Here is a 16,637-nt window from a genome sequence, read left to right as displayed (position 1 = left end):
AAGCAAAATATCAATATCGCATTGACATCTGTTACACAATCTCATTATTAATCTATATAGTTCGTACAACAACAAAAAATGAGACATAAAATTTGAGAATGAATGAGTTCGCTAGATTACAATTATTGTATTTTGGGTATCCAATGGGTACCCACAGATAATAATTATTATCTTTGCTCTAGCCGTAGATAAAATTATATACACGTACCGGCGTATAAAATTTTATACCCATAATCTCGATGGGTCGGGTACCCGTACCCGGGGTAAAATTGCCATCCCTGCACGTGGGTGGCCACGAGCGCGCGCAGTACTGACACGGTGAGGAGGTAGCCACCACGCCCCCCCACGCGCATCGTGGCGCGGCGTCTCACGCGTCTTCTCCTCGGGCGCCTCGCCGGCCGACGGCTCGACGCGCCGCCACGGCGGCAGGGCAGGCACCCTGCACTTTCCTGTCCCCCACCCCCACCCGCTGCGCTGCAGCTCCGGCTCCGATCGCTATTTGAGCGCGCAGCTGCCTCTCACTCACCCTCACGCGCTTGCCGTGCAGCTCCATTTGACCACTTGAGCAGCAGCGTAGCAGGAGTAGCAGAGCAGAGCAGCATCTCAGTCTCCGGGGCTCGTGTCGCGGGATCTCATCGGTGCGGTGAGGGTCAGCTCGTGCATCTTCTCCACCACCGGTCCTCCATGCTCGGCGGCGGAGGCGGAGGCGGCAGGGCGCTGCGGCGGGTCGGCAGCTCCCCGAGGGCGCCGCCGCAGCCAAGGCGGCGGCTGTTATTCTCCAAGAGCGATTCCATCAAGAAGAGGAGCGGCGGCGCCACCGCCAAGGGGTCCAACTCCAAGCGTGCGCGGCTGCGCGCGGGGCTCGCCGCCGCGCTGCAGGAGCTCAGGCTCGCCGGCCGCGGCCGGAAGCGCGGCGGTGGAGCCGGAGCGATGGCCGGCGTCAGCGTCGGAGTGGCTCGGCCCTGCGCTGGTGGAGCCTGCGACAGCTCCGGCCCCGGCGCGGCTGCTCCTCTCCCCGTGGCCGCTGGTGCCGATGAGGAGGGGTCAGCGAGCAGAGGAGTGGCCGGCGGTGGCCGTCGCGCGGGCTGGCCGCCGCTGGTCCTGCTGCTGGCGGTGCTGGCCCTGGCGTGCGTGGTGGCGCTGGGCCGGGCGCCGGCGGTCTGCTGCTGCACCTGCGCCGCCTGGTTGTACCACGGCCCCTCTGCCTCCGCCGGCGAGCGCCGCCGGAGCAGCGTCCGATCCTGTGGCGCGTCACAGTCACAATCCCAGGCTGGTTGTGGTAAAAGTAACAGTAGTAGCGCAGCATGGTGCCATGGTGCAGTGGGTGATCGAATCGGACGCCGTCGTGTTGGCCTTTTGCTCTTCTAGCCAGCAGAGTTTTTTCAGACTTGGCTGCAGTTTCTTTGGTAATTAGCAAATTGTGTTCGGTCAGGTGATGTGCATGCGCAGGTGTGCACGGTACAGAGATCTGCATTTGTTCCCCTACTGCATGAGTGTTAAGAAACCTCCTCCATGGATCAATATTCAATTCAAATACGATAGCCACTGAATTCAGGTTGCAGTGTGTTCCCGGGAACTCTAGGCGGGAAGCAGGGGAGTCCAAAATAGGACCAAGAAAGAATCCGTCTTGTGATATCTGAAGATCCATCATTTCGCCCTCTTGTCGCTGGACTGGACCTCAGCTTAGCAGGGCATAACGAGCGTGATTAGTTCACTTCCAAAATGTTAGCATGTCAAAATATGGGAAACTAGCATAAAAGGGAAAACTGCATCCGAACTCTCTTCTCAACGGGTTCGTGGTCCAAGATTTGATGCACAAAAATGACGCCGTCTGAATCCATCCAGCACATAATAACTCGATCATCGGCCGCGACATCGTTTTGGCATGGCGGGGACAAGCCGGTGCTCTACCCTCACGACTTGCAGCCAAACATCAGTGTTTCAGTAGGCTGCAAACGAGCCTCACGATCCCAGTCCCTCCTTTTTGCATCGGCACGGCGCACTGGGGACGGCATCATCACCGCTGGAGAAGAGACACTGAAAGAACGTACACTTACACCAGGATTATTGTTTTGTCACTTGAGGGGTGAGGATTCTGTAAAAACAATTCTCTACATGAATTATATGACATTATCGTAGTGAGCACAGTTCTGTCCAATATTTGGTAGGAAGCCCACTCACAAATTCTCATTGTATGCCAAATTCTCACTACGACCTGCAACCATGGTGGCATTGTCGTAATGAGCACAGTTCCGTCCAATACTTGGTCAGGAAGCCCACTGACTTTGCAAAAGATAGCTTCTCCGTCTCATGCGTGATGTTATTCCGCATCTGCCAAGTTCTCCATAGCAGTAGTAGCACTCTTGCACTCCTGTCTATTTCCTGACATACAATGTTGACGATCAAATTTTCCAGCGTTATCGATAAGAAGGAAGTTTCATCCGGCAGGGGCCATTCCTCTCATCGCTTCCCTTAGACCCATTTTGGTTGCAAAAGTCCCTGGACTAATTTTGGTCTCTAGACTAAAAACTTTAGTCTCGTTCTGTTTGGTTCTAGGAATTAAAGGGGACTAGAGGTCATTAAATGAAATGCATAAATGACCATATTACCCTTAATCTGCATGCATCCAAGAGGTGAGGGCCGGAGGTAAGGGTGAAATTGTAGGCCTCATGTAGGCTTTTAGTCCCAAAAAGCTCCTCCAAGAGGGACTTCTGATTTTTAGCCTCAGTTTGCACTTTAAGTCCCTAAAAACCCCTTCTGTTCAGTTCTTTAAGAACTAAAGTGGAGGGACTTTTGCATAAATCCCATGAACAAACACTGAAAGAACGTACCCTTACACCAGGATTATTGTTTTGTCACTTGAGGGGTGAGGATTCTGTAAAAACAATTCTCTACATGAATTATATGAAAAAGAAGTCGGGCATATACCATGCCTGTAAGCAGTAACTGGAACAAGCATTTCTGCAGTAACAATCATTGACAAGTTACTTGAGGAGGGGAAAAAAGTTTGAAGAACGACAGTGTGGAAATTAAGAAATTATTAAGGCCATAACCGGCAGTAGCTTCCAAACATAATACAGAAGAACAACTGGAACTCTGAATCAAGCAAGAAATGGTACACAATTACTACTTTGATTACTCTGCATGCATGTAATCAAAACCTGGGAGATGTCTGCAAGGCAGTCGGTCCTGTGTTCCAGGAGATGAGCTAGTCCCTAGTACAGGGCACATTTACTCAAAAACATTTGATCTTAGATTGAGATGCTGCAGTCCTGACAGTGCAATCAAATTCAGAGGATGGCACTCAATAATTTTGAGTGTATCAACCTTAGGTGTAGCTCCCAGTTCGAATGTCAATGCCCTAAGATATTTGCACCATTCAAAACGGATAGCCTCAAGCTTAGGCATTGCTCCACATCCAAATGACATGTTATGTAGCTCATAGCAGTCTCCGATATGGAGGGTTTCGAGGTTAGGCATAGCTCCGGCATCAATTGATGAAACCCACGGGTCATCACCAGCTGGGAGTCCCAATGGCAGCCATTGCACTTTTCTGCAGCCACTAATTTGGAGCATCTTCAGCTTTGGCAGAGCCCCTGCTTCAAATTTTATCCACAGATTATAAGAGTTCCTGACTTGGGAGTGTCTCAAGGTTAGGCATGTCTCCCTTTGCAAATTTCAACAGCCGAAGATTTTTGCAATCACCAACTTGGAACTTCTTGAGCATAGGCATTCTTACGGATGCACCTTCAAATGACACCAAACGTAGACCATAACAGTATTTAATTTCCAGAGTCTCGGGTTTAGCCATTGCACCTTTTTTGATCAACAGGCCATCCAGATTATTGCAGCCATTAACGTGAAGTGTTTTGATCTTAGGCATTGCCCATGCTTTAAATGCCAAAGACGCTAGATCCGCCAAACATGACAACTCCAGCAGCTCAAGCTCTTCAAATGCACCATATTTAAATGTCAGCTGCGGTGCCAGAATGGAATCTTTTAACAAAAGAAGAGTGGTCAAGTTAGGCAGATGTTCAAGGACATTCATGCCGTACAATGGTCCTTCGAGTTTTGTATTGCGCAGGTATAACTTGAACAGGTTCCATAAACCCGAGATCCATTGTGGAAGGGCAGGGAGGTTGCCGTACAGCTTCAGAACTTCAAGGCATTCCAGAGGAGATTGTAAGGAATCCGCCAGCAAGCTCTGAGGTAAACCTTGAAGAAATCCTGGAGAGTGCAAGGCCAAAGACTGAAGGCAGCTGAGATGCTGGAGGGTGGAGCACAAGTCAGGGCCATTCTGATCAGTAATGCCGGTAACACTTAACCGCTGTAACTGCGGCAGTCTACTCAGCTCCTGAAGAACTTGACGGTCTTGATTTCCGATGCTCAAGGTACCCGTTGTTTTCAGTTCTTGAAGCTTCCCTATGTCCTTGGGGACATCCATGCCCCATGGATCACCACCACCACCACTTCGAGCAGGGTCAGCTTGTAGGGACAAACCACCACGAAGACAACATAGGCTTTTAAGGTGACCTATAGTGGATGGCAGCGTCCTGACTTTGGTGTATCTGATATCTAGAGTCTCAAGGAATTGAAGTTTGCCCACTGATTTCGGTAGTTGTTCAATACCCGTGCTCGAGTTCAAGCCCTGTTAGACCTTCCACGGCTTCCAAATCCAGCACCCTCAGGAAGTGCATGTTGCGTGACAGGAAAAATGGCCGCCACTAAAAACCGTGAGTGAGCGAACACAGGATAGATCCATGCTCTTGTACCTGTCCTCATTATCCCTGCTCCAGTTCCTCCTGACAACCAGATGCCTTATTATATCCCCTGAGGCCACATCACTGTGATCATTGTCAAGAATGCACACCAACTTCTCCTCCTTGGCTTCCACTGTGCTGATCTGTAGCATTAGAGGGTGAATACTGCAGCTTGTTACTCTTCCACTTGTTATTGCTGCGTACTTGGTTGGTTGGATAAAAGTCATACTAAGGAACTCATTGAACACATTCTCCCCAAGTTTCTCAGCTTCAGGTCCTCATATTCCCATCATATATCCTTCATCAATCCATCGCTTCACCAACCGCCTACGCTTTATGTTCAGATCTTCTTGGAAAATGCTGAGGTACATAAAGCAATACTTAACGTGGTAGGACAAACTACTGTAACATGACTCCAGAGTTGCCCTCATGGATTCAAGTTCTGGAGTTGGTTACTGATACAGCTTGATATTCTTGTTTATACTTTCCCATTCTCTAGCTGTAAAAGGTCTATAAGCCACAAGCTGACATACATCAACGATAGCAAAAGGAATGCCCCCACATTTATCCAGCATCTGGTATTTTTGCTTAACCATCTCTGCACTTAATTTAACTTCAGTGGCTCTCCCAAATGCCTGTGGCAATAAAATTCATGTTTTATGTTAGCACACTTTCATAGAGGTGTAATCTTGACCAACGATAAACATTGCGATAGAATTGTGGATTTGGGTGCAAACATGTATGTTTTGTTTTGGCTCATATAAACATATCAAATTGTTCAGATACAAACTTGATTAATTCATTTTTTATAGGTAAACATTTATATAAAAAATTAAAATAACTTGTTCAGATAGAATTAGTACACAGAGCAGAAAGGAATTATATTAGGAAAAAAAGCTTAAATCAACAATAGACAGAATCTTATTTTTATAAGCTGAGGTTGAACATCAAGACTTGTTGGGCATGATCAAGATCTAATTCATATCTCACTCTCGTTAGTAAATGCTAATTCAATTGTAAATAAAGACTTCCATACCTGTTTCATATAGTGAACGAGCTTTATAGTGTATAACTTTATCGACAATACAATATGAATGCCTAAAAAATTGTAGAAAGTTTTCAAGAAATACCTTCAGACAGAATAACTCGGAGGCGTCATTTTCACTTAGGCGGCTGAGGTTGTACACAAAGTCAGTATTGGAACAATATTTAGCAACTTGAAGTTCCCTAGTGGTGACTATTATTCGAAGTAATGCTTTATAATCTTCCAACAATAAGGACGATTTGACTAAATTCCATGCTTGGGTGGTAGAGAGTCCATCAACAACAACAAGACATCTGAAATGGCAGGTGCGCTTATTCACCTCATAAAATTCAATCAGCTCTTCAATGTACATTTCTTGTAATGGCCTCCTCAAATAGGAATTATTATCATTTGACTTGAAATGCTGAAGTATATTATGGAATAAATTGCCTTTGTTAAGAGGATATGATACAGTCACCCAGGCACGGTGTGTGAAATGATCAATGACATCCTGATGACAGTAGGCATTTCGTACAAGGGCGGTCTTGCCGATGCCCCTCATACCACAGATTGGTATAACATTATTTTGCTCATTGTTAGTGTCTGTCATTGCGCTGACTAGCCAATCCATTTCTTTCTCCCGACCCACGAGCTGGGGCACCTCTTCATCTCTAGCAATTGTTCTACTTATTCGATCTCTGGCCCTTTGGGCTATGTTTTCAGGGTTGCAGACAGTGATTTCCACAATCTCGCTGCTTGTTGAAGCGATGCTTTCAGGGTTGCTGACATTAGAGCAAGCTTCAGCAGGTTCGTCAGCCACAAGCTCCTGGTGACACAATTAAAAACCATATATCATTCTGAAAACAGAGTCGGTAATGCAGTATTTAGAATAAACTAGTCATTCTTACAAAATACGAGTAATTGTTTTGTACAACTCTCTGCTAATGTTTCTTAAATGTGTCCCTACACATCCAGTTTCCTTATAGCCGACGATTGTTTTTCAAAAGGTGGTGGTTGGGGTTTTTCAGTATAATGCAAATTCTTTCTAATGCAAATCCCAGTCGCTAGGCTGTTATTTTTGGCATGACTCTAGAAGGTTCTACGCTGATCTCCTTTTCTTTTGTATCCTATTCATGCTGTATGGACTAATCACAATCGCAAGTGTGACATTGTTTCTGTCTTAAAAAACAACCCAATAAAACCAAATTAGATTCCTCGACAATCTTTTAAGTTATAAAAAGTTATGTGGTTGTCACCTTCCTTTAAGATTTATGACTTCTTATTTTCGGATTTGTAGTGTATACTTTTGCACTCGCTAATATAAGTTGTGCTGATATATGATTCGAACTATGATGTTACTGATGGAAGGCTAGGTCTGTCAAATTGGAGGGGGCCAAAGACCTACAGTGGAATATATAGGGACAAGTCTCAAAGATATTGGTTCTGACTAGAGTATTTACTTGTACATTGGAAGACGCGAATCACTTATGTAATAAGAGTTTTCGTGAAGGGTGATTTATGGGGAAAAAGATACCACTGATCGAAAGAGGCACAAGTACAATAACCATCGCATACTAGCTAGAACGAAATTGGAAAATGGCCGGTGGAAAAATAAATATCCAAATGGATATACAAACTTACCATGTTGCAGAAGGCAGGAAGAGTTGCAGTACCAACGGAGAGGCAGAAGGAGCTGCTTGTCAGCCCGCCGGCACAATATCTAGCTACTCCCTCATCCAGGGAAGTGACTATGATCCTATTTGCATTCTTGATGTCCGGCCGCAAATATAGCTTGATGGAATTCCATTCTTCCCTTGTGGATGTGTCGTTAATGACGAGCAGGTACCTCTTGTGTTGAAGGATTCCATCCAGGGCCCGAATGATCAGTTGTATCTCGCACATGGTGTCTATACTTTGTAGCACATCGACTATGGCCGCACCCTCCAGAACCTTTTTTTTTTTTTGAGAAAACAGGAGGGGGTTATCCCCTACTGATGATTATATATAGTAAAAGAAAAAACGAGTGTACAGAAATACAAACCTTTTTCTCTTGTTGAGAAGCGGATGACTGGAATTGCCTGAGCATGCTGCGGATGAACTCGCCCAGATTGGAAGGATGCTGTAGTGTCACCCAGGCATGGCATGTGGGAACTGGCCGGTCGCGACAAGACCATCATAGGCTTCCCCAACTAATGTGTTCATTGCTGTCGCTCTCACACAGATGGAGGCTACCATAAGCGAGCTGTCTTGGCCAGACAGCAGCTTGGTGAGGCCAACTCCAGATGGCTTGTTCAGATCATGGACTCGACATCTGAAGAAGGCGCCAGCCTCCTGCACTGGCGCCATGGAGCTCTCTGTACCCGGACTGAGCGCAGATTCAGCTTGACTGTGAGGAGCAGCCATGGAGCTGCAGAGTTTTCTACTTTTCCACGCGCTGCGCACCTTGCTTCTCAGCTCCTCCATCTCGCCGGCGATGCGGCACCACTTGAGGATGTTGGAGGGGGACCACCACGACCAATTGGCCAGATGAATGCGGCAGTCCTCCATGTAGTCCTCCACATCGTAGGCGACGTCGCGGACATGGCGCGCCCAGACCCTTTCCATCTTCATCTTGTCCTGGCCGCGCTCCTCGTCGGTGGTCGTGAGGTAAGTCTTGAACAGCTCCAGGTCACTCTTGATGTCCTCCAGGTGACTAGCCTTCACTCCGAGCTGCAGTGCCACCCCCGCGGCCACGGTGGATTTGACCACGGCAAGCGCGGCATCCACCACCGATTCAGCCATGCCCACCGACGACCGGGGTAAGCTGGTCTCACCACCAAGCACGCACCAGCTCTGATAATGTTTGTGTGGATTTCTAATGGGCGCTAGCTGGGGCTCCGATAATGCTCACTACTGTTTACTGCTTAGCGGAGAAGGCATCCCATAGGGGTTATAAAAAAAGCGAATGAGGAGCAGTCCATCAGATTCCAAAATGTATGTATGGCGATGGCAACAAGGATGGAAAATTTGGATTTCATAGCAGTGGCATCTGGCATAGCATATTTCATAAGAAAAAAAAACAAGAAGCGTTGCCGAGGCTTCCCCTGGTGTCGCCAATCCAGATCCACAGACACCCAAAACCGCGGCTGCTTGGGCTCCCGCAGCACACGGACGAACAGGGCAGGACGACGGAGGGCCCAAAGCAAAGCTGGCGCGTTTGGCAGCGCTCAAAAATGACCTCGCTCCGCTCCTCGCTCCCAAGAACTCCCGCCCCGGACACTCGTGCTCCCCAAAATAACCTGTTTGGTGGCGCTCCGGTGAGGCTCCAGCTCCAAGCGACGATGAAGCAGTCGCGAATCGACCTCCAGCAGAGCGAATCGACCTCCATGGACGCGAATCGATCTCCAGCCGAGCTCCTGCGGATGCGAATGGACCTCCGGCCGAGCTCCGGCGGGGACGCGCGGTTGGCGGGCGGGCGGACGGTCGGGGAGGCGCGGCCGGCCGGCGAGCAGGCGAGGGGGAAGCGGGCCGGCGGGCAGGGCAGCGCGGCGAGCGGGCGGTGAGGCACGCGCGGCCGGAAGGTGGAGACGTGCGTCAGCGGGCGAGAGAATCTGGGGAAGCAGTTGGAGCAAGGTTTACATTACCGTTAGTGTATGAATCCGGTAACGTTCGGAAACGAATTTTGGAGCCCAAATTCGGCGAAATTCGCAGAAACCGACCGGTAAATTTTGCTAAATTCAAAAAAACGGAATTCTGAAATCCCGGTCCGAAATTCGATTCTCATATTTCGAAATTCGCTGTTTATTAACTGAAAAACCTTATTTTGAGAGGGAATAATAGAAAAAATAAAAAAATTTGATATGACCCGCCCATATTTTGCGCATATCAGAGTTAGAGTTCAGAGTGCATATTATATGTTTCACACACAATATATTCAACACAAAACCATATAAACATGACGACATAGCATCCACAACACTTCTAAAGTCCAAATAATACAAGTGCATAGTCCATAGTCCAGAAATATAGGATACATCATGTTCTAATAGCAATCCATATCCAAATTAGGCAAGCACACACATATTATATTGCAAACATGACCACATAAGTCCCACATATACATATGTCGAACAATAGGCATGGGAAAATGTTGTTGGTTTGCTTCATGCGACCGTTGATGCACATGGATCCTACACACTCAAATGAATCAAAATGATGACCGAAATAAGGAGAGATGAACATTCTCAATTAGTTGCATACCTTTCTATTCATTATCATCGCCATCGCCTAGATAAGTTGATGCATCTGGGTACGGACTAAGTCCATACATATATGCCTACATATTAAGATGAAATCACATGAGACGGAAAAAAAATGAGTACGCATTATACAATAAACAAGAAGAAAAGATACATACCAGCATATCCGTATTAGGAGGTCTAGGACCCCCACTGCGGAAAGCCAAACCATGCCGTGGCATCTTGGGGGTGGTGGTGGTGGTGGATGGAGAAATGCATATGGGGGTGGCAAGGGCGGACGTTCCGAAGCCCAAACGCCGGATTTCGCCCGAATATAACCGAAATCCGCCGCGGACCCAGCGAATCCAGCCGCCTCCGCTGCCCTTTCCGCCACCTCCCGTCGCCCACTGGCCGCGCCGCCGCCTAGCCGCCGAAATCCAGTGTTTCCCGTTCGGAATCCATCGCCGGCGGAGCGGAATCCGTCGCTTCTCCACCGGATCGAGGCGGCGGCGCCTTGCTGGGGGACAGGGAACACGAAGGGGAAAGATGAGTGGTGCTCTCGCGATTTGGAAGGGTTCTTTCGGTCCCCAGGCATGGTTAACCTAACCGGTGGGAACCGGTCCGGTTTGACCGGTTACCGATCAAACCGGTCCGGTCCGGTTCCGGTTTCGGCCGGTACCCAACCGGCCCAAATTCAAATTTTAAATTTGAATTCAAAAAATGAAAAAATTCCAAAAAATTCCTAAAAATACTTCAAGGTGTGATGAATCTAATGGTGTCAAATTTTCTCAAAAATTCATTCATTTAGTATAGTTTGTGGGAATTTAAAGTTAAATCAAAAAAGAAAAAGAAAAAAAATGGGCCGGCCCATGAAGGCCCACCGATCAAACCGGTCAAACCGGCCGGTAAACCGGTCAAACCGGCCGGTAAACCGGTTGTACGGGAGCTTTTGAATTTCAAACCGGTCAAACCGACCGGTAAACCGGTAAAACCGGCCGGTAAACCGGTCGGAACCGGTTGCATAGGAGTTTTTGAATTTATTTGAATTTGGATTTGAATTCAACCGGTTTCCACCGGTTACCGGCCTAACCGGTCCGGTAAACCGGTACCGGAGAGCGGCGGTTAGACCGGTCCGGTCGGATTTTAAAACCCTGTCCCCAGCACCCCCACGAGTGGATAACCCATCTAAATAGGCTAACGGGTCCAGTGCCTAATAGGTTTCGGGTCCCATTGCGGGTCTGCACAGAAAAAATTTATTTCACTGACCAAATCTCCATATTTTTTATCATGCACCACATCAATAAGCTCAGATGAACCTCTAATTTTTTATCATAATTTTTTCCAAAATTAATATAAATTATTTTTTAATTTTTTAAATTTGGAACAAATTTCTTCGAATTCCCACCGGAATTCGAATCCCAGCCAATTCCGAAAACGAAAAAAATTGTCAAAATTCGGCGGTTTCCGAACGAAATTGTTTTCCATGAGTAGGAGTACTCCCACTCAGCAAGTCAACAAGTCAATGGGTATTATACTATTATCCTTTTACTCTATCATTTGACTCTAACACATTAGGTAAATCAAATTGGATTGGTAAAAATAGATACACTTTCTGAAAAATCGTCATCCAATAGCCTCTCCATATCGCTTCGCTAGGTATCTCACTCGCCATCGCAGCCTCCGCACTCGGCATCTATGCCAAGCCAGTCGCGCTCGTCATCCCCTCCTCTGGGTGGTCCCACCCTCTCCCGCATATCACATAGGACATAAGAGATTAGCTATATTTCTCAATAGCATATAGAGAATTTGCTCCATAATTTTAGAGTCCTATTTTGCATTTCGCACCGGCCTCGAAATTCCTAAAGACGGCTCTGTGCGGGATGAGTGGAGGCTAGGTGTGTCATATTCACTCGGATTTGAAGGGTTATGATTGGTTTGAGATTTATGCTGGTGGCCAAGAAGCACAAGCAAGTCTTTTTGTGTTGTTGTGCTGCGTTTGTCTTATGTGTTGGCCCAAATGTGATAGGAGATGTGTTGGGGGCCGTTGTCACTCATCCTGGCTGATGTTGCTTTCTCTCGGGTGCAATGAATGTAGCCGTTCCGTGCGCTGCTTCATGATTGTTACACGGTAGATTTCGTTGCAGGAAGTGTTCGCCAAGCTTGGAGTTGGAGCGGACCTAATCGAGGGTGAGCTTGTTGTCCTCAATGAACTTGTCGGCATGACCAAATCGTCGAGGTCGCCGTTGTTGACGAGAAGGTTGGAAGCCGACGGTGCAGCAAAAGGGCGAGCATGGTGATGAAGAAGGCACAACCCACGTAGGACTGTAATCCGTCCACAATGTGCTACCGCTAGCTACTTCTTGATGTTGCGGACCGCAGCGGTCGCCCGTCGGCAACCATCTCTATTATATACTTCGTACCTCCTTCTACTTCTAGTTGAGACATATGTACGAGGGTACATTTGATTAAGCTTTCCAACTTGCTTTGATTTTTAAAAAAATTAAAAACCAACTAAGCCACTGCTAAAAGCAGCGGTTGGCTAGTACAAAGTTCATAACACCCTCACCTCTGCTTTCACCTACTTTAGGAATCCAAATTTTCACAAAAATTACCCAAGTGCCGCCGGTTACTTTGGTACCGGTTTGTTTTTTTAACCCAATCTCCTCCTGCAGCCGGCTGTTGCGGGCGTGAGCACTGCCGCCGCCGATTGCCGTAGGTGCACGCTCCAACGCAAGCGAGCACCGCCGCTCGCGAGCAATCGACGATGCTAGCTCCACTCACAGCTCTGTCACCACTTCCACCGCCAGCACGAGTCATCGTGGCATGTGGCCCTACGCGAGCTGCCGCCGGCCCACAAGGTTTTCCCCAGACTAGCTCCATTGCGGGCTCGGGAGGAAGGAGAAAATGCTGAGAGTAAGAGAGTTGAGTGAGAGGAGTGCGGATAACATATGAGGTCTATTTGTAAGTGAGAGAACTGATAATAGTTTTTCTCAGAAGTCAAAGTTGTTCCACGATACTTTTTTTTAACAGCCATATACCAATACTCTTTTTCGAATTGAACAAACCATTCGTTTTAATTGCCATATGCCAATACTCATCTTTGAACTGAACAAACCATTCGGTTTAATCCACGGTCAAACCAAAAAACCGCCAGCGGCCTGCGCCACTGCGGCACTGCCCTGCGGGCCCCACACCGCTTCCGGAACCTCGAAAGGCTCCTCCTTTTGGTTGGGTGTGCGCATCGCCGTCGCTGCATCATCCGCCGCGTGATTCGTATATCCCCAAAGCAGGCGCAAACAAACCAGCAACCACCAAATCAGACGCCAGGGGCGCTGCCCGCGACGAGCAGAGCAAAGCGAGGAGAGGCGGATGGGGCAGTGCCCGTGCTTCGGATCGGCGCAGGCAGCGGAGCGGGACCGGCGGGCGGAGGCGGACCGGCGCGAGTCGCAGGAGGCCCGCGCCAAAGCCGCCGAGGCCGCGCAGCGGAGGTAACCGCCTCGACTCACCCCACCCCGCGCCAACCAACCCTCCCGGCCTCGCAGGATTAGTAGCTCGATTCCTGGGTACGAGTCGTTGGCGTCCAAGATTGGTTCTTGGTTGATCCGATCCTCTTCCGCGTTGGTGTGGCCGGGCACGGGTTATAGGGGGGTTTATCAGATTGGGGATTCGATTGGCCTCCGGGGTTCACGATGTTGGGTTGAGCGGGTTGCCATCGAATCGGTTCTTGATCAGATGATGGCATGGCTCTCTTATCCTGAATCCCCCCTCTTCATGAATCGAATTGAATGGAATTGGTTTGTCCCAGGCACTGTAGTAGCAACCTGTAGTCGTTGACCCGGAGCAGGTTGCTTTGATGGCAATGGCGCAACGGCAGGCTTTGCTCCCTCCTTTTAGTGCGCGTCTGCGAGATAAAATAAACATCTTTATCAGCCATGAATCGGGCGAGCTTCTACTATCTTGAATATAGCATCCAACGCCACCAGGGCAGGGACAGCTGGAGGGAGGAGAAGCTCCTGTTGTCCGATCAGATCGGGTTCTTGACGCACACTGTTACCTGGGGCCCTTTGATCTCCTCTTTTGCTTTGTTTTGAGAAGAATATCCTCTTGATCAGAACTGTCCAAATCTTGCTAATGATGGTACGGCCGTGTTGGATACTTGAACAGCTTTCCAAAGATACGTTTTTGGTTAAATCTGTTAATTTGAATTGTATCTGTTACTGAATTAGGCTGTTGGAATTGTGTGTCAGACACAATTCTACCTCTGGATTATATCTTGGATGGGGAACACAAGTGTAGAGTCATTGCTGATATTGATCCTGAAATCATCACGATTGTAACTAGTGTAGAGGAGGTGTGTGGCATGCTTGGAGAGTGGTAGATTTTAGGAGAAAGAGAGTTTACATTGGAGAGACTTGGATTACTTCTTGTTTGATAACGATTCTTAATGATTACTTGATCTGAGATAGCTTAGCCCCAATTGTAACCTTTTTTCCCCTCAACCTGCAGACAAGAAGAGTTTGACAAGTCAGCAGCTGGAAGAGCAGCAAAAGCACAAATGAAAGCTATGAAGGAATCAAAGACATCAAACCAAGGAGAACCAGTTCTTAAGGTACCATTCAGTTTCCACTTTCCACTGACTTGGTTTGAGCAATGTTTGGACCTTGTAAAACTATCATTTCTTTGTTGCGAGTATAATCTTTTAATCTCTTTATTTGGTGCAGTGGCAGATGGGATCATAACTCTCATTTGCTTTTACTTGGAGCCCTCAGCGTGTAAGTACGTGCAATCATGCTCAGTTGCTTCCATTTCCATGCTGTGATGTGGTCCCTAGAATTTCACTGAAATGCAGATCAGTCCTGGGCAAAAGCTACACTGCTTGATATCCATGTCTAAGCATGAGATTTTGCTCACATTTTCACTGCTGAATTGGAGTAAAAACAAGTACTGCAAAAGTATAAGATGTAAATTGAGCTCGATGGTGATCTTACCGTACCTACCATGGGCTGTAGAGTATATGCGTTTGGACTGCCGAGTAACTTAAAAGCATTCATTGCCACAAACAAAGGACTGATGGAACTTTAGTTCCTCTGTTGTCCTTGGCGCGCTTTTTTTCTTGTCGTAATAGATTGAATTTTTTCGCATTGAAAAACATGTTCTTGCTTTGCTCATACTCAGAACCAGGGGATATTTTGTCTGTAGTTCTGTGGTGCTCCACGTTTTCAGTTTGGGTGTTAACCTTGCCTCACGTATTCGTTCTACGTCTCTCTCAGGCTGTTGATGGTGAACGAGAACACTTCCATTTTCCGAGAAGATGCAGCGGCACCTTCCTGTCAGTGATTGTGTATAATGTACATGCTATGCCAACTCTGCAGCTACAAGTTTGTTGTATGAACGAACAATGTATATCTTTATCCACTCGCAAAAAAAAATGTATATCTTTATCAGCAGTAGTAGTCTGCTAGCATTTGCATAGAGGTTTTTACCCTTTCTCATAGTTTGCACAAGCCATGCTCTTCCTGACATGGGTGTCTGCTGTAAATAATCCCGTGATCTAGATTTAGTTATTTACAGTTACTGAACTCTACTTTTCTACTGGACAGTTTCCTTCGCGGCATCAAGCATCTCGTGCGAATTTCATAAGTTTGGACAATTTATCATCTGCAGATAGCCTTGAAGATCAAGCTTTGGCACGAGGTGTTTTTTTTTTTGTCGAGGCTTTGGTTCGAGGTGTTAAACAGTGGTGGATGAACTTAACAACATATATTAACACGAATGGAAAACATTCCTCCGTACTTCATTATCAAATTTGTCGAGGTTTTCTGACATCTCAATTTTTTGAGATTTTCTGAATTATTTCTTGCCTAACAGACTATATGGGCTAGATGGGCCTCGATGAGTTGCTTGGCAAGCAGACCAGCTTCAGCACGTGGGCCAGCGCAATACAGCCCAACTCGACAACTTGTCAATGTGTCATGGCATCCCTCTACACGTCAACATGTCATCCATTTTACCCTGAGTGTAGATGATTTTAAATGTGGAGGAAACCCACCTAGAATGGCAAACTTGTATTCATGGATCATACTCACCCACTTCTAAATTATTGATTGTTTTCATTTTCCTAAATACGTGATTTTATTATGCAACAAAATACACGCTATGTCTAAATATATGTTAGAAAAGCCAGACCTATAATTTGAAATGTAGGGAGTGCGATTTGCCATATTACCATCCATTTGGTCAATTCAGTCATCACAAATAACAAAAGGCAGCACATAGCAAGTCCGGGGAGAGCATGACAGATTGACAATTCGTTAAAGTTGTTGCTAATCCCATCTTACCGTCAGGAGCACTACTGTAAGTAGCAGGCACAGGCAGTCTCCATCGAGACAGCTAGGTTATTTGGCCCAGATCTATACCATACAATTTTATAAAATAAGTTCACCACCGCATCTATCTATCTATATGTCGTCAAAGCTATCCTAGAGCGTTGAATATATAACACTTATGCACGTGCCTACTAGGATCAGACTCAGGTAAGGACCATGTAGGACCAATGTTCTATATATATTGCCATAATTCATACAAGAATCCGATTATATTTTCTCTGGATTCTTTTCTACCCAAATAGCATACCAT

General features: G+C 46.9%; 4 protein-coding genes across 6 annotated transcripts; 1 reads left to right on the top strand and 3 right to left on the bottom strand.

Annotated features, from left to right (window-relative positions):
* Positions 1-546: 546 nt before the first annotated feature.
* On the bottom strand, positions 547-1,651 carry LOC120701043 (actin cytoskeleton-regulatory complex protein PAN1-like). Its single transcript, XM_039985215.1, has 2 exons — positions 1,463-1,651; positions 547-1,364 (listed from the first exon to the last, which is right to left on the bottom strand). Exons 1-2 carry the CDS (start codon positions 1,649-1,651, stop codon positions 651-653), a joined length of 903 nt encoding a protein of 300 aa, XP_039841149.1. The 3' UTR covers positions 547-650.
* A 1,307-nt stretch (positions 1,652-2,958) lies between these two features.
* LOC120699598 (putative disease resistance protein At1g50180) lies at positions 2,959-10,585 on the bottom strand. Of its 2 annotated transcripts, none has more exons than XM_039983598.1 (6): positions 10,181-10,585; positions 10,024-10,099; positions 7,826-9,953; positions 7,426-7,734; positions 5,891-6,610; positions 2,959-5,395 (listed from the first exon to the last, which is right to left on the bottom strand). In XM_039983598.1, exons 3-6 carry the CDS (start codon positions 7,868-7,870, stop codon positions 5,213-5,215), a joined length of 1,257 nt encoding a protein of 418 aa, XP_039839532.1. In that variant the 5' UTR covers positions 7,871-9,953; positions 10,024-10,099; positions 10,181-10,585; the 3' UTR covers positions 2,959-5,212. The 2 variants fall into 2 exon arrangements, with proteins under 2 accessions (XP_039839532.1, XP_039839533.1); XM_039983599.1 differs by having other exon boundaries at positions 7,426-7,741; positions 7,832-9,953.
* On the bottom strand, positions 7,912-8,565 carry LOC120701042. Its single transcript, XM_039985213.1, has one exon. It carries the CDS (start codon positions 8,563-8,565, stop codon positions 7,912-7,914), a length of 654 nt encoding a protein of 217 aa, XP_039841147.1.
* Positions 10,586-13,258: 2,673 nt separating the features above from the next.
* LOC120699597 lies at positions 13,259-15,619 on the top strand. Of its 2 annotated transcripts, none has more exons than XM_039983596.1 (4): positions 13,259-13,489; positions 14,508-14,610; positions 14,723-14,773; positions 15,272-15,619. In XM_039983596.1, the coding sequence occupies exons 1-3, from the start codon at positions 13,371-13,373 to the stop codon at positions 14,738-14,740; spliced, it is 240 nt and encodes a 79-aa protein (XP_039839530.1). In that variant the 5' UTR covers positions 13,259-13,370; the 3' UTR covers positions 14,741-14,773; positions 15,272-15,619. The 2 variants fall into 2 exon arrangements, with proteins under 2 accessions (XP_039839530.1, XP_039839531.1); XM_039983597.1 differs by having other exon boundaries at positions 13,260-13,489; positions 14,723-14,777.
* The last annotated feature ends 1,018 nt before the right edge of the window (positions 15,620-16,637 follow it).

Source organism: Panicum virgatum, chromosome 3K (assembly GCF_016808335.1).
Source record: "Panicum virgatum strain AP13 chromosome 3K, P.virgatum_v5, whole genome shotgun sequence".
Classification (NCBI taxonomy): domain Eukaryota; kingdom Viridiplantae; phylum Streptophyta; class Magnoliopsida; order Poales; family Poaceae; genus Panicum; species Panicum virgatum.
This window is presented reverse-complemented; position numbering and strand designations above follow the sequence as displayed.